This window comes from Heteronotia binoei, chromosome 11, assembly GCF_032191835.1.
Source record: "Heteronotia binoei isolate CCM8104 ecotype False Entrance Well chromosome 11, APGP_CSIRO_Hbin_v1, whole genome shotgun sequence".
Lineage (NCBI taxonomy): Eukaryota > Metazoa > Chordata > Lepidosauria > Squamata > Gekkonidae > Heteronotia > Heteronotia binoei.
In genome coordinates, this window is record NC_083233.1 from 1,999,484 (window position 1) to 2,016,986 (window position 17,503).

Below are 17,503 nucleotides of genomic sequence, written 5' to 3' on the forward strand. Positions count from 1 at the left end.
AACTACCCCTGGGTGGAAGTTCCTCCCTCTCCTCCTGCACTGTTTTTGCAAGCAGAAATGGCCCCATTGGGGAGTTACTTGATCAACATGGGAGCTGCACATGTGCTGATGCTTCACGTGCAGCTCCAAAGTTCTGTAAAGCTGTCCCAGTTTCACTGGGGTTGAGCACCAATGTGGCTCCAACAAGCTGCCAATAAGGCGAAGCTGACCTTTTGCCCATCAACATCCTGGTCAGCAAAATAAATAAATAAAAGGAAGAGCCTCGCATGGGAAGGGGTAGTGGCTTGGTTGACCCAACGTCCCCAATTTGTTCCCTGGCATCTGCAGTTTAGAAGGACCAAGCAGGAGGTGATGTGAAAGACCCTTTTCTGCCTGAGACCCTGCAGATGGACCAATGGTCTGACTCAGTATCATGGCTGTACAAACCTCTGCCCTCTCTCAACGGGAGTCCTGTACTGAAAGCAGAGAGGTCAAAGAGAGCAGGGGAGCATTTGGATCCCCATCTGCCTAAAACTGAGATGCAGCTGCTGGACATGACTCAAAGTGCTGGGTGGCTTCTGTCATAGGAAAGGGGTGTCAGACATTGGAGAGCATTACTGTGTTATTATGCTGAATGTATCCTGTAACGTGTGCCTTGACATGACTAACTCCATTTTGGACTCTTGTTACTAACTGTGAAGCAAAAGACCTAGCATATCAAACAGTCTTAGAAATGTTACTAACCCATGCTGTCAATTCCTCTGCATAACACTAACAAAGCAATAGCTCTTTGAAGATAGCAAGCCTCAAGGAGAGCCAGCAGGGCTCCTCCGTGAGAAAGGGAGCCGCAAGCGATAAGAAGTGGGGAGAGTGTTACTTGTAGCACTAGAGTGTGAGAATGTAGGATTGTTTGGAAATGCTTTGATGTAAGGCCTTAAAACCCATGTATGTTTCAATACTTGCTATCAGTTCCAATAACTGCCTATCCAGAACTTTGAGATATCAAATAAACGCCATACTTTTGCAACAAATGATGGTCCGTTTACTTTGAGCTCCAACATCTGACAAGGGGTTGCCAACTCTCTTCTTCTAGCTAGGCTCCTGTGCATTGGCAACCCTCTTCCTGTGGCAGATGCCACTCAGCAATGGCAGGAAAAGCTGTCCATGTGACTGCTCCCTCATGGTAGGAGCACTTCTAGTGGTCATACAATTGTCTGTTAACAATCTTGCAGCAGTGCAGATGTTGCCATACCTCTGAAAACATATGGACATACATGCAGTGGAGTGGGCCTGCTCAGGTCTGCAGGTTCTGTCCTACTCTGTCCTCAAAGGCTTTCCCCCAACACTTCGAGAGGCTTTCTTTTCTCTCTCGGGTAGTCCACTGCCACCACCTGACCTTTTGTAAGGAATTACCCACTGGGAGGGACAGGGCTCCCAGCTTCCCTTCCAAGATCCAAGGCCTTGCATCTGGGTCTCCCTCTACCTGGTCACAAGGGCTGCCTTGCCATTTACTGCCTTGCATGTCCCTGGAGGAATAGCCATTTCCCAACTGCTTGCCTTCTTCCTGGCACTCCTTTTAAAATGTTGTGTCTGAGACAGTGGAGGTCTGTGTAGTAAAGAGTACCACTACCAAATTCTAATGTATTTGATAAAAAGAAAATGTTCACAACCATACTTTTAGCACAGCACCAGACTGAACAAGGGATTTTTTTAAAAATAGGTGAAATGTAAATCTTCTGTCTCTCTCTCTATACATGCCTTATCTGATGTTAAAATATAGAACAGGCTCCTTTTGCTTAGGAAGTTACGGAACTCTATAGAGTTTTCTTTTCCTGGCAGCTTTCTCCAGTTCTTAGGCCAGCCACATGGTCATTGGCTGCTTCCTCAGTAGAGATTTCTGTCCCTGTCATGGACTAAGTACCCAAAGAAAAAGAGCTTCCTCCTCACACCCTGGGCGTTTTCGCACTGACCTTAATCAGCAGCGACGCCCCTCTTCACCGCGCAGGATTGGCGCAGATTTCGCACTAATTGCCGCGGAGCACCCGGAAGAGCCGGAAAGTCCCGTGGCTTTTGCGGCGCAAATGGAAACTGGTTTTTGGCGGTTTCCGTTTGCGCCGCAAAAGCCGTGGGACTTTCCGGCTCTTCCGGGTGCTCCGCGGCAATTAGTGCGAAATCCGCACCGATCCTGCGCTGTGAAGAGGGGCATCGCTGCTGATTAAGGTCAGTGCGAAAACAGCCCCTGAGTTTTATCACCTCTCTTTCCCCCACCCATTGGCCAGGTCAGAGAAGTGTTTTCACGAGCTTCTTCCTAGAAATTTTTCCTGGAGCCTTTCTAGTGTAAAGTCTTTCAAATCTGTGTTCCCTGCTTGGAGAAGTGGGAGAAATTAACCACACACCACTCTCCTGCTAGATCTATTAGCATGTCTTAAGAGGTAGCTGAGGTGAGCCTGGAAAGCCATTGACTGACTTCCTCCTCCCTGCCTGTTCTCTGCTGAGGGCGGGGGGGGGGGCTCTTAAAACTTAGAGCAAAGGTTTTGCTTATTTCAAACCTCCAAAGGCAAAAAAAAATGCATTTCTTCACAGTATGTCCAGACAAACATGGGGAATTAGCCTGTATGTTTGTTCAGGGAACAGAAAACAGAGAGGCAGCTGTGAGTAGGAAAAGGACCACAGAGACAAGATTTTAGGTTTATAAAGATATATGGAATTTATTGAGGGATCTGAGAATGAGAGGAAAATTTATCCTACTGGAAACACTAGAGCAAGGCACAGGCAAATAGCATTTTCCTTTAACCCAGATTAAACAATGCCACCACAACAAGAAATCAACCAGAGCAACTCCAATGTGGAGTAAGAGTTACTTTGAAGCTAGATGTGTAAATGTGAGGAAATGGGGGATAGGATAGGACAGAAAAGTGGAATCTGCTATGACAGAGGTGTCCAGCTTTCCAGGTGTGGGGTCCTAACTAGAAACGAACAGCAAAATACCAATGCTCTGGTATGGTGGCTCAGTGGTAGAGCATCTGCTTGGGAAGCAGAAGGTCCCAGGTTCAATCCCTGGCATCTCCAAAAAAGGGTCCAGGCAAATAGGTGTGAAAAACCTCAGCTTGACACTCTGGAGAGCCGCTGCCAGTCTGAGAACAATACTGACTTTGATGGACCAAAGGTCTGATTCAGTATAAGGCAGCTTCATATGTTCTGTGTAGTGCAGAAAGGATGATACAAGTGGGAAAGAGATTAAGATGGGAAGCAAATATATGTATCTTTTCTAGTCTGTGTAAAAATCAATGTGGAAGGAGGGCTCTGTTGCATTGGGAGCTTGTGGTACAATCCAAGGTGTTGCTAATATCAGGCTCAAAATGATAGGCTCTAAAGCCAAGTTAGTTATCGTATTTTGGACAGTTAAGGTGACATCTGCACTGGCTTCCAATTTGCTTCTGGGCTCAATTCAAGGTGCTGGTGTTGGCTCCATTTAAAGGCCTGGTATTGACTCTCTGTACCCAAGACCAACATACCTTAAGGATCGCCTTTCCCCAAAGGAACCTGCGCACTCAGGGGCTCTGCTTTGGCTGTCCCCACCATCTGGGGCTAGCCAGGTGGCAACCCGAGAAAGAGTCGTGGCACTCAAAGGTTGTGTCCGGACTCTGCTGGGAGATCCACCTGCCTCCATCGACCCCTGTTTTCGGCCATCAGGTGTTGTTTTGTTTGGCAGACCTGCCACCCCCACCCCCCTGCCAATAATGGCTATTGGCCCTCCTCTGGTATTGATTGTTTTGTGTTTTTATTCAATTATTTTATAATTTAAAATGTTTTTAACTGTTTGGATGTTTTAGTGTGTTTTTTATGTTCACTGCCTTAGGGCCCCTGATCAGACGGAAAGTGTTATGTATGCAGACTAATGTCAAGTGTGTGTTCCTGCCTGGCTCACTGGAGCCGTAAGGACTGAGTTTGGGGACTCAGGAACAATGGGCAGCAGGATCCAAATACCTGTTGCCCTGCTCCAATCATGGGCCCCTTGCTGATTTGAATGACCCAATGGCGTGCTAGCATGGGAAACTTGAAGTGTGTATAAAATAGCCTGTTGGCCCAGTTCTCTAGTCTTAGAGTGCAGCCCTATACTATGCTGTGCTGAAATAAAGAGCTATGATCACTACCACTTCACCTTTTCCTTGCATTGAGCCCCCTATATTATAGAAAGACTGCATACAAATGTTGGAAATAAATAAACAAACATGAATTCTCTTCAGAAAACAAAGGATTGCGGTCTTCCGGGATTGGAAAATGGCGAGCTGAGCTGCTTTCCTTAACAGGGGCAGGCTGGCACTTCTGTCCGGGGTAGTAAAAGGCAAACTAATGCCTTCTGCCTGCTTTTCTCAGCTAGAGAATTGTCCAAGATATGCACAAATACTTTGAGGAGACTTACCTTGGCTGAAAGGGAGTTCCGGAGGGGGCTCTTTTGAGGCTTTGAAGGATTTCTGGAGAGAACATATGAACATATGAAGCTGCCTTATACTGAATCAGACCCTCGGTCCATCAAAGTCAGTATCGTCTTCTCAGACTGGCAGCAGCTCTCCAGGGTCTCAAGCTGAGGTTTTTCACACCATTTTGCCTGGACCCTTTTTTGGAGATGCCGGGGATTGAACCTGGGACCTTCTGCCTACCAAGCAGATGCTCTACCACTGAGCCACCGTCCCTTGTTGCATATTCATCATCTACAGAAGTTTCCAGAGTCATTTATTTGACTTAAGCTTGACAGGATCCAAGTCTTCTTTTACAACTTTAAACATCTAATCTATAAAAGACTGGTGTCCATTTGGATAAACTACAAATAAAAGGTATTGATCGCTATCTTTTTACTCCGGAACTAATTAAAGCTAAACAAAACAAAATATAAAGGTGGGAATTGGATATAATGTAAGCCTGAAAGGAAGAGAAGAAAAGGGGCTAAATTTGAACTTTGTAAACTTAAAAGACAGTGCTAAAAGGAGAAAGGAATTTATTGTTTTGTCTATCTGTGGTTGAGGAAGTAGCCCCATCGTCATAGATCTGCAGCACTCACAGTCAACACAGGAAGTATGTCAGACATTGCAAGATTTCTCTACCAGTGAAACGAGACTTGGTGGCAGGAAAAGCAGGAAGTATCAGAGGAAGAAGAAAGAAGCAAGAGAAGTTAACAGCCTACTCTAGGATTATAATATCAGAGAGAAACACTGGCGGACATTGTTGGGAGGACAAAATTTTAACAACATTTTTAAAGTGACTGGGACATTAAAAATTGGTGAAATTAATTGAATTGGTAATTTTAAAATAAGGACTATTGGACAGTGGTGAAGAAGATTTGAATTGGGTAAAGGGAAAAGAAGGAAAAATTTTAAAGTGAAGCAAAAGTTGTGTCCACCATTTTGGGGGAAATAAAAACTTTAAACAATATCTGACCCTGGGAGGCTCAGAGGATGGCGAAATTGGGTTCATTGGAAAGGGCAAGCTTCACTCTATTAAACCTGATGGTCCAAATTTAATTTGGTGAGTTAAAAATTTTTGATCTTTTTTACATGTCAGACCCGAAGCAAATTCGTACTAGGTCTGCTTCAATGGAGAAAATGCAAGCCCAATTAGGCGCAATGGAAGCCAGGATAATGAAGGGGGTGAAAGAAATGATCTGCCTCTAAAAAAGAAATAAGAAAGGATATTGAGGACTCAAAAAAAGAATTAAAAAAAGAGATAGAGAATCTCAGAAATGAGACTGTAGTAATAACAAAAAAAGGACAGGAGGTGGAAGAGAGAGTGAAAACACATGATTCCACCTTGTTGAAACTACAAGAAAAGGTGATAATACATGACTGCAAGTTGATTGAGACACAGATTTGTCTGAGAGGTGTACCAGAAGATGAAGAATCTGACTTGAAAGAATACATAATAAAAATAATTGCAGAATTTTTGGAGGAAGATCCTGAAGGGAATAGAAATATGTATGATTATATGTATAGAGTGAATTCAATCTATGCAAAAAAGAACAATCTGCCAAGAGATGTGGTCATAAGATTTATGACAAAAGAAATGGTGGGAAAAATAATGAACAAAAATTTTGAAAAGACATTGATAGTGGGAGGTAGTAGGATAAGATTTATGAAAGAGTTGCCAAGACAAGTGTTAACTGATAGGAATGCATATAAAAAACTGACAGAAAAATTATGTGACAACGGAATGAGATACAGGTGGATAATACCTGAAGGTTTGAGCTTTGAACTTCAAGGGAAAAGATCATGGCAGAACGGCTTAAATAATATGTAACGTACTCGAAGCGGAGACGAGAGTAGGGCAACATGGTTTATTAGGAGCACGTTGCAAGAGAGGGAACACGCGGGCCGGGTCCCGCTTATATACAATCCCCGGTACAGCCTACAGGGTTGGTCAGGCCAATCCTGACCCGTTGAACTTCCCGCCGCAGCTGTTGATGGGCGGGGAGATTCGCGCCCTGCGCTCGGTCGCATATTATTTACTGATACACTACACCCCTCCCCCCCTGGTTAATGAACATAGTCTTGCAGATATGCGGGAGGTCGGCGCTCTCTGGTGGACCGTCTGGGGAGGTCCTGTGGGGGAGGCGCCGCCACCGCATCTGATGCTGCGGGGGACCCTGGTGCGGACGGTGGTGGCCGGACTGGTTCTTCGGCACCTTCGGGCTCTGGCGGTTCCGGTGCTACCTGGGCCGGCGTTAGGGGTGATGGGGCCGCGTCCTCCGGTCGGTCCCCGCTGGGCTCTTCTCCGGCTCTTGCCTCTTCTGTGTCCGCCAGTGCCTCTGGTAGCGTGCGGCGCCTTAATTGGTCTATGTGCCGCCGTAGTACCTGGCCCCCCTCAGTTGATATGTCGTAGTGGCGGGACCCGGTGACTCGTAGCACTCGGCCCGCCACCCAATTGGGCCCCCTTGCGTAGTTCCGGGCGTAAACCGGGTCACCCACGAAGAAACCCCTGACTGTGTCCCGGACCTCGGGGCTCTCGCGGGTGTCTGACGCCCGGTCAGGGTGTAGTCTGTCCAGCCGGGTTATGAGCTTTCGCCCCATGAGGAGCTTGGCCGGGCTAACCCCTGTGACCGGGTTGGGGGTGATCCTATTGTCGAATAGGAATGCCGCTAATCGGTGGTCCCAGTCTCCCTGTACAATACGGCCCAGGGCTTCCTTGGTGGTGCGGACCATCCGCTCTGCCTGACCGTTGGTGGCTGGGTGGAAGGGGGCCGACCTTATGTGCCTAATAAGGTATCGCTGGAGGAACGCCTGGAAGTCTGCGGATGTGAAAGCGGTCCCATTGTCCGAGACTATGGTGTCCGGGATACCATGTGTGCTTAAGACCCTGCGTAATGCTCGGATTGCGGCTGCGGACGTGGTGGACCCTACGGGGATGACCTCAAGCCATTTGGTGTAGGCGTCCACAATTATCATGAAGATCTGCCCCTGGAATGGCCCCGCGAAGTCGAGGTGGAGTCTCGACCATGGTTTCCTGGTGGACTCCCACCTAGTGGCGGGGGCGCTGGGAGGCTCGGGCCGCGACTCCTGGCACGTCTGGCACCTGCGGACCCAACTCTCTATTTCCCCGTCCATTCCCGGCCACCAGACGTAGCTTCTGGCCAGGGCCTTCATGCGAACTATGCCGGGGTGGGTCTCATGGAGGGATTCTAGAACCCGCCTTTGCAGCGGGGGCGGAATCACCACCCTACTCCCCCATAGTAGGCACCCCTTGTGTGCCGCTAGTTCCTCCCTCCTGACCTTATAGGGTTTGAAATCTTCCCCCATGTTCCCCTCTGGCCACCCCCTCACCACCCAGTCGAGCACCCGTGCAAGTGTCTTATGTTTCTGGGTGGCCTTGGCGACCTCCGCTGCGTGAAGGGGCGGCTCTGGGAGGCTTTCCATCAGCATGACCTGGTGTGCGGGGGCGGGGTCTGGACCCATTTCCGGAAGCGGCAAGCGGCTGAGCGCGTCAGCGTGACCCATAGCCTTGCCGGCCCGGTGTACCAGTGTGTAAGTGTAGGAGTTGAGGAATTGATTCCACCTCAACACGCGCTGTGACAGGATTTGGGAGGTTTGTCGATCTGGGGCCAGCAGGCCTAAGAGGGGCTTGTGGTCCGTGGCTATGGTGAACCTCCGCCCGTACAGATACTCATGGAACTTGCGGACCCCCGCCACGATCGCCAGAGCCTCCTTGTCTATTTGCGCGTAATTGCGCTCTGCCAGTGTCAGTGTGCGGGAGTAGTACGCTACCGGCACCTCCCTCCCGTCCGGGAGTTGGTGCCCCAGGACTGCTCCCACCCCATACGGCGACGCATCGCAAGCCAAGATGACGGGGAGGCCCTCGTCAAAATGGTGGAGCACCGCGTTGGACACCAGAACGTCCTTGACCGCCTGAAACGCGGCGGCTTGTCGTTTGCCCCAAACCCAAGGGGCTTTTTTATCCAGTAGGCGGTGAAGGGGCTCTGCTAGGGCTGCCTTGTGGGGGAGAAATGAGTGATAAAAGTTAAGGACCCCCAAGAAGCTTTGTAGCTCCGCTTTGCAGGTGGGGGCCGGAGCTTGCACGATGGCCCGTGTCTTTTCTTCCGTGGGGTGGATTCCCGCTGCGTCCACGGCGAACCCCAGGAACTCCACCCGCGGAACCCCCAGCAGGCACTTCTCCCTCTTGACCTTGAGCCCCGCAGCCTGGAACCGGCGGAGCACCTCTCTTAGGCGGTTGCCGAATTCTTCGGGGTCCGGGGCGGCGACTAGCACGTCATCAAAAAATGGCTGGACTCCCGGGATCCCTTTCAGGAGAGCGTCCATTATACTCTGGAAGATCCCGGGAGCGACGCTAACCCCGAATTGGAGCCTCCTCACCCTGAAGGCCCCCCTGTGTGTCACTATCGTTTGGGCTTCCGCCGTCTTAGCATCTACCGGGAGCTGTTGGTAGGCCTGTGCCAGGTCCAGCTTCCCGAAGATCTTGGACCCCGCTAGGGCAGCCAGAACGTGGCTTACCACCGGCACTGGGTAGGGGTTATCCTGCAGTGCCTTGTTTATCGTGCATTTATAGTCTGCACAGATCCGCACCTCCCCGTTTGGCTTGATGGGGGTTACGATGGGGGTCTCCCAGGTGGCATAGTCCACAGGCTCCAGGACTCCCTGGGCTGTGAGGCGGTCTAGTTCGGCCTCTATTTTTGGCTTTAAAGCGAACGGGACCCTCCTCGCCTTGAGCCGAATCGGCCGGACCGTGGGGTCTAGCGGTAGGGAGATGGCCGGCCCTTTGTAGCTCCCTAGAGACCCATCGAACACGTCAGGGAACTCTTGGCATATCTCCCCGAACCCCCTGGGTGTTAGGGTTTGCCCCACCCCTTCCACCCGGATTCCCAAGGGTTTGAACCACGCCAGTCCCAGCAGGGTGGCGAGCTGGCGCTTTACCACCAGGATGTCCAGCGGGCCGTAGAAGGACCCCCGCTCGACTTGCACCCGCGCCCACCCCGCGATTTGCACCGGATTCTTCTGAAAGTCCCGGAGTATGAAGTTCGCCGGCCGTAGTTGCAGCCGCTGCCGGGGGCACAGTTCCCTCAGGGTCTCCTCCGCTATGTGGGAAATGGAGGAACCTGAGTCCACCTCCATTTGGCAGGGGTTCCCTTCGATGAGGACTGCCACTTTAATTTTATCGGGGGTGGCGAGGGGCAAGTTCAGTACCTGAAGGGACGTGGAGTCCGTGGAATGGAACTCCGCCGACTCGTGATGCGTGGTCGGCCTCCGGCGGTTAGGCTTGGCTCGGCAAGCCCTCGCAATGTGGCCCGTTTTTCCGCAGCTCCGGCAGTCCCAGTTCCGGTATCGGCAGTCCCGCCTGTCGTGGGGGTCGCCGCAGCTGGCGCACTTGGTGGCCGGAACCCTCTCCGTCGCTGGGGGTCGTTCGGCTGCTCGGGGCGTTGGGCGGCTCTGCTGGGTGGCCCGGCTGGGCGGCGCAGCTGGTGGGCTTCTTCCTCCTCTGGGCAGTCGTGGTCCAGCTCCTCGTGGTGGGCGGCTTCTGTCCGGGCCTTGGGGAAGGTCCTGGAGGTCCTCTCGAACGCCACCGCCTCGCTGAAGGCGCTCTGGAGGGTGAGCTCTTCCTTGGCGAAGAGGTTCTGCTGGAGCCTCTCGTCGCGGAGGCCCCACGTGAATCGGTCGGCCAGGGTGTCTTCCAACTGTGGGAAGCTGCAGTTCCCGGCGATCTTGCGGAGAGCCGCCAGGTAATCGGCGGCCGATTCCCCCACGGCCTGGTCTCTTCTGTGGAACAGGAACCGACGGGCCACCTGCGAAGGCTGTGGCGAGAAATGGCCGGTGAGGAGCCTGATGATCTCCTCGTAGGACTTCTCCGTGAGGCGGGCGGGAGCCGAGAGACCCTTGGCGATCTCGAACGTGGCTGGCCCGCAGATGCTCAGGAGAACGTCCCTCTTTGAGCCTGCGTCGGTGACCTTGTTGGCCCTTAGGTAGAACTCGACCCGCTCCGCGTAGGACTCCCAGGCCTCGGGGTTGGCGGGGTCGAATGTCTCGATGTAGCCGGTGGTTCCGTTCTGTGTGGCCATGGCGGCGGCGGTCAGGCCTCGTGGTTGCCCTAGATCTCCGTGGTAGCCGCTGAGGCTAAGATCCCACCTTCGTCGCCAGTGTAACGTACTCGAAGCGGAGACGAGAGTAGGGCAACATGGTTTATTAGGAGCACGTTGCAAGAGAGGGAACACGCGGGCCGGGTCCCGCTTATATACAATCCCCGGTACAGCCTACAGGGTTGGTCAGGCCAATCCTGACCCGTTGAACTTCCCGCCACAGCTGTTGATGGGCGGGGAGATTCGCGCCCTGCGCTCGGTCGCATATTATTTACTGATACACTACATAATATTTAATAAATTTTATAAAGGAAGATCAGGCAGGTTTTCTTCCCAAAAGGCAAAAAAGAGACAATATTAGAACTGTTGTAAATATTGTAGAATACTATAAAAGACATCCAGAGAAAGAAGTTGCATTATTTTTTGTGGATGCAGAGAAAGCTTTTGATAATCTGAACTGGGACTTTATGTTTGCAGTAATGGAAAAAATAAAGTTGGGGGAAAACTTTATAAGAATGATAAAGGCAATATATACTGAACAACGTGCAAGGTCATGTATAAATGCAGATCTCACAGATGAAATGAAAATTAGCAAAGGTACAAGACAAGGTTGTCCACTTTCGCCATTGTTGTTTATAATGACTCTTGAAATTTTATTGATGCAAATACAAGATATGAAGAAATAGAAGGAATGAGAATTAAAGGTTTTACCTATAAATATAAAGCATTTGCAGATGACATAATGTTTGTAAATGAAAATCCTACACAAGTAACTCCTTTGTTATCAAAGATTTCAGGTTTTCACGGCTGGTAACATCATTAGGGTTTGTAGACTCTTTCGGGCTCAAGTGCCGTGTTCTACTGGAGAAAGTTTTCCTTCCAGACGTTTCGTTCTCAGCTGCGGAGAACATCCTCAGTGGCATTGCAGCCGGAGCTCTGACCTTCTTGGCTGCTGTGCATTGAGTGGGGCCAGGGCTGCTGGAGAGCTGCTATTTATAGGCTGGAGGGGCTGTGATGATAAGGAAACTGGCTGTTGAATGTGACCATTGTTCTGTGTTAATTGCTGGGAGGGTTGGAAGGGGTGTGAAGATAAGGAAGATAGTTGTTGACTGTGCTGATTGTTCTCTGTAATGTGCTGTTTGTTTTGTGACAACCCTCCCAGCAATTAACACAGAACAATGGTCACATTCAACAGCCAGTTTCCTTATCACTACCCTTCCAGGAAGCCCCACCAAACAATGGGCACATCCACAAATCAATTGCCCTTTCATCACAGCCCCTCCAGCCTATAAATAGCAGCTCTCCAGCAGCCCTGGCCCCACTCAATGCACAGCAGCCAAGAAGGTCAGAGCGCCTGCTCCGGCTGCAACGCCACTGAGGATGTTCTCCGCAGCTGAGAATGAAACATCTGGAAGGAAAACTTTCTCCAGTAGAACACGGCACTTGAGCCCGAAAGATTCTACAAACCCTAACTCCTTTGTTGTTAGCTAAAATACAACATTTTGGAGAATTGGCAGGACTTTATGTTAATAAGGAAAAATCAAAACTATTATGTAAAAATATGCAAGTAAATAAACAAAAGGAATTGCAGAGGCTAACGGGTTGTGAGGTGACCTCTAAAGTAAAATATCTGGGTGTGGAAATAACAATGAAGAACATTGATTTGTTTAAAAATAATTATGAAAAATTATGGCATAAAATGGATGAAGATATGATAAAATGGAACAAGCTTAATTTGTCATTGCTTGGGAGAATAGCTGCAATTAAGATGAACATTTTGCCAAGAATACTGTATTTATTTCAAACTACCCCAATTGTGAAAGACAGCAAACAATTTAATAAATGGCAAAGAAAGATTTCAGAATTTGTATGGCTGGAAAGAAACCAAGAATTAAAATGAAAGTTTTAACAGACGTTAAAGAAAGAGGATTCCAATTACCAGCTTTAAGACTATATCATGAAAGCAGTTTGCTTGGTGTGGATAAAAGACTGGGTGATGTTATTAAATAAAAAACTTTTTAATGTTGGAAGGTCATGGAAATAAATTCGGCTGGCACACTTATATGTACTATGGAAAGAAAAAGATGGATGGTTTTTTCTCTCACCATTCTACAAGAAGTAATTTTTTTTAAAATATCTGGATGAAGTATAAGAAATATGGTGATGAGAGAAAACCACTATGGATAGTGCCAGCAGAAGTAATAAAAATAACAGCTGAGCTAGGAGAGGGAAAATGGATGTCATACAATCAATTCTTAAAAATACAAAGTGGTAAAATAGAGTTGAAAACTGCTGAGGAGCTGAATTACAAGTATGATTGGCTTCAAATGCAACAAATAAAGAGTTTGGTGGAAAGTGATATCAAAACTGAAGGAATAAGACGAGAACAAATGGAAATGGAAAAAGTTCTGCTTGGAGATAATGAAAAATTAATTTCAAAAATTTAAAAGTTACTTTTAAAATGGTCTATGGAAGATGAAGTAGTGAAATATCAAATGATTAAGTTGCTGCTCTGGGGGGTGGGTGTCCCTTTCAGCTTCAGCAAGAGGCCTGCATGACTTTCTCATGTCACTTGCCAGTGCTTCCTTCCTGCAGGCAAACACAGGACCCAGAGGAAGGCCCCTACCCCACCCCCTCTCAGGGAGCTGGGAACAGAGAGGGAGAAGTTGTGGGAGAAACCGGATGACACAGTCCTGGTCCCATGGCTGGGAAGTCCCAACAGTTCCTGGACTGAGTCCAGAGAATGAAATAGTCATAATGGAGCCCTTTTGAAAGATAAAGTTGGCAAGGCTGTTTGTGGCATGAAAGGAACCACTTAGCGAAAGGGAAGCTGCAGTGAATTCAAAGGACGTGTTAGTCAAGTGGGGCTGAGAGCAAAGGGGGGCCAAGGAGGTCTCATTGCTGCACAGCTGGAAAGATGTGCACAGGAATTCTCTTCAGAGTTGGCTCTTCTTGCTTTTCAACTTTCCCCCAGTTTCTTTCATGTGAGCTTCTCACCTCAGGGTCAATATCTGTGGGTGCTGCTTTTCTGGCTGTGGAAGTTTTGGCACCATTCACACTGCGGGGGGGGGGGGGAGACTCTCAAGGAGTTAAGCCCTGGAGGAGGAGGGGGAGATTGGATTTATACCCCACTCTTCACCTGGAGTCTCAGAGTGTCTTATGATCTCTCCATAACAGACACTCTGTGAGGGAGGTGGGGCTGAGAGAGCTCTGAGATAATGGCCCTTGAGAGAACAGCTCTGCGAGAACTGTGACTGACCCAAGGTCACACCAGCAGCTGCATGTGGAGGAGTGGGGATCAATCCCGGTTCTCCCAGATAAGAGTCCACGCTCTTAACCACCTCCCCAAATGCCAGTGAGATGGGAGAAAGTTTCTTAGCATCCAACGTATTTGCATATCTAAGTTTTCTCCCCTCCCCAGTCAGAGCAGAATGGCACCCTCAGGACCTGCCCCTCCTCAGAGATGGGTGTTTCTTTCCCCTTTTTCAGGTCTTTCTTGCAGAATTTTCAATCCAGAAAGGGGAGCGTGAGCAGGCCAGTGCACAGACCCACTGCTTGTTCCCTGCATTTCTTACTTCTTTCCTCAGATCCACCAAGGAGGACGCTGGCTCTGGCTGCCCCCTCTACATGGGGCCATTCCTTGGGATTGGGGGGGAGAGGGGAGAGAACTCAGCCAGCAGGGATGTGACGCTGCCACAGAGCCTGCCTGTCTGGAGATCAGTTGTGATTCCAGGAGAACTCCTGGTCCCACCTGGAGGGTGGGAACCCTAGCACTCTCCAAGCATGCAGGGCAACTGTGGCAAAGTCTCTTTGCTCAACGGGGGATAGTGAGGGGCCTGCAATCTCTCCGGGTCCACTGCACAAGGGCTTCCCTTCCACGCAACCCCAAGAGGAACCAGTGGCACCCAGCATAAGTCCGCAAGCTCCAGTACCTCCAGCCAAGCCTCATTGGTCTCAATGAGCAGCAACCACCGGAATACCCATGGGATTATGTGCGCCGAACTAAGGGGGGAGGAGTGTTGTGTCTTGCATTTGGGGGGCATACCTAGCGCTCTCAGGTGAGCTAGGGAAACTGTGAGTCACCTGAGATGGATCTCCCTCACCGCCTATGAAGATCTATGGTGGGAACTTTAAAAGGTCTTGATTGGACTGGACTGGGAAGTGGGCTGTTCTGGGAAATGTCTATAATCGGGGACTCGGCCCCGGCATGTTGTCTTTGTGATGTACTCGCTAATAAAGCCTGTTGCCTGCTGGGTGTCTCAGAACCCAGCACATTACAGCTGGCATTCAAAAACTCCTGAGGTGCTGGTTTCCAGTGAGGAAAGTGACCTTTTCAGCCAGGGCTCTGGCAACGTCAGAGTGAGGCTGTCTGCTGCAGTGCTTCTCCTTCAGCCTCAGGTCCCGGGCTGTGGTGGGCCTGACTCTGCCCTGGCTTCAGCCTGCATCGGAGGGAGCCTCTCCCTTGCCTGGCAGGTCTTCCCGTGGCATCCAAGGGCAGGCTGAGGAGGGGTCAGCAGGCAGACCCGTGACATCCTGTTCCCTGTTGCACTTCATTTAATGAGCCGCCAGGCTGGAATGCCACAAGGCCCTTCATTCATGAAAGGGAGGGGGTGTCTTTTAAAGGGCTGAAAAAGGCAGGCAGAGCTGAGCTCCCTCCCCCCTCCTCCTTGTGTCCAGGGGGGGTTCCCCTTCCCTTGGGAGAAAGTGAGGTCTCTACCTCCTCTTGAGTGCAGTAGGGGTAGGCTTGCCAACCCTCCCGCCCTGGCGGGGGACCCCCGAGTTTTGAGCCTCAACCCCCGCTCTCAAAAAATCTGGGGGTGGGGGGGTAGAGAGCTGGGGGGCGCCTGGGCCGGGCCTTCCCACCAGCCAACAGAACAGACCCGGGAACGGAGAGGAGGAGGCGGCAGCTAGTGGCCTGTCCGCGCCGCCACCAACCGGCCCTCGCCGGCGGTCCCGGGCAGCCTTCCCTCCCCTCCCTTTTTCTCGGGGCTGCTGGCCTTCGACCAGCGGCTGCTGGGGCCGGCCGCCGGCGAGGGGCTTCGGACGGCGCGGGCAGCTGCTGGCCGCGGCCTCGGGACTGCCGGCGGTGCTGCTGGCACTGGGCCTGGCTGCGGGGCCCTGCTTTCCACCACGCCGCCCCACCGCTGCCGCCCCGACCCGGCCCTGCTGCCCCCTGCCCTGCGCAACGCCTCCTCTCCCCTCCCTTTCCCTCGGGGCTGCAGCGGCGCAATATGCGCACACCCGCACACTGACACGCTCTGCTCCGGTTTCCACGGGGAGCGTCCACGAAGGCCGGCAGCAAGTGGCCACCCTCCCAAGGGCCCGGCTGGGCTCAGCAGCACCACCTCCCTCCGCCCCTGCCCGGTCCCTTTGCAGGCTGCGGAAGTGAGAGCAGCGGCGGGCCCTCGAGGGGAGCAGCCGAGGAGAAGCGGCGTCTCCAGGCCAGCGAGCAGCCCGCCCGCCTCCCTTTGCAGCTGCCATTGCCATTTGCGGGGAGAGAGGAGAAGCCCCTCGCTTCAGAGGCAGCAGCCTTACCCAGCCGAAGGCCTTCCCCGCCTCGCCAGGCCTGCTCGCCGCTCTGTCCCCTGGAGGAGCCCCGGAAGGTTTCTTCCCTCCCGGAGAAGGAGGCGGCCAGGCTGGGAAATGGCAGCCTCCTCAGGGGCAGCTATCACCTTTTATTCCAGGTATCACCTTTTATTCCACTCCAAGGAGCCTGGCTGGGTTTTTCTGGGCGCCTGGAATTGGCGGGGAAATAAGGTTGCCAATCCCAAGGGGGGGGGGCAGGTGATCCCCCGGTTTGGAGGCCCTTCCCCCCCTTCAGTGTCGTCAGAAAGTGGGGGGAGGGGAGGGAAATGTCTGCTGGGCACTCTATTTATCCCCATAGAAAATCATGGAGATTTGATCCGCATATCTGGGGCTCTGGGGGGGCTGTTTTTTGGGGTAGAGGCACCAAATTTTCAGTATAGGATCTAGTGCCTCTCCCCAAAATACCCCCCAAGTTTCAAAATGATTGGACCAGGGGGTCCAATTCTATGAGCCCCAAAAGCAGGTGCCCCTATCCTTCATTATTTCCTATGCTAGAAAGAGATTGAAAAGGTGTGCCGTTCCTTTAAATGTGATGGTCAGAACTCCCTTTTGTGATTGTCAGAACAATTTTGCTTGTCACAGCCTTGATCTTGGCTCCACCCCTAATGTCTCCTGGCTCCACCCCCAAAGTCTCCTGGCTCCTCCCCCAAAGTCCCCAGATATTTCTTGAATTGGACTTGGCAACCCTAAGTAGGGGGGATGGAGGCCTGGGGGGGGGGCGGTCAGGCACAGTCTAAGCACAACCTCCAGGGGGGCTGCTGCTGGGGGAAGTGCCAGTGATGAGATGTGTTTGCTTCAGCCACCTACGTGGGGGCCTATGAGAGGTTTCATTAAAACAGTTACAGAGTTCAAGCTACTTGGGACCAACATTCCCTCTAAGCTGCAGAGTCTTATAAGCAAAAATTCTATTTTGTGAGCTACTGGTATGAAAGTTGTGAGCTGCTGCATCAATTATTGTGCTCTGGGGCCCTTTTTCCTGAGCTAAAACAAAAAGTATGAGTGGGTGACTAAAAATCTGTGAGCTAGCTCACACTAACTCAGCTTAGAGGGGATACTGCTTGGGATGGTCATTTTGCATGAGAGCAGTTTGCTTTTTTAATAACTTAAATTTTATTAAATTTTTATACAAGTTAACAAACAACACTTATAAAACTTTACCCAACAAAGGTAAGGAAACAACATTTTTTTTAAAAAAAGAAAAATCTCTCTCTCTCTCTCTCGGCTTGGCTTCGCGAATGAAGATTTAAGAAGGGTGCAGTAGTCCGCGTCTGCTGCAGGCTCGCTGGTGGCTGACAAGACCAATGCGGGACAGGCAGGTCTGGCCACAGCGGCTGCAGGGAAAAGTCTGATTTAGATGCTTTGTGA

The 17,503-nt window shown here is 50.9% G+C and overlaps 1 protein-coding gene across 1 annotated transcript; it reads right to left on the reverse strand.

Annotated features, from left to right (window-relative positions):
• Positions 1–7,265: 7,265 nt before the first annotated feature.
• On the reverse strand, positions 7,266–16,033 carry LOC132579673 (uncharacterized protein K02A2.6-like; the record flags this gene model as incomplete). Its single annotated transcript, XM_060250195.1, has 3 exons — positions 15,488–16,033; positions 10,178–10,504; positions 7,266–9,704 (listed from the first exon to the last, which is right to left on the reverse strand). Coding segments are annotated over exons 1-3 (3,312 nt in total), but the record flags the coding sequence as incomplete, so codon positions are not given.
• Positions 16,034–17,503: the final 1,470 nt, after the last annotated feature.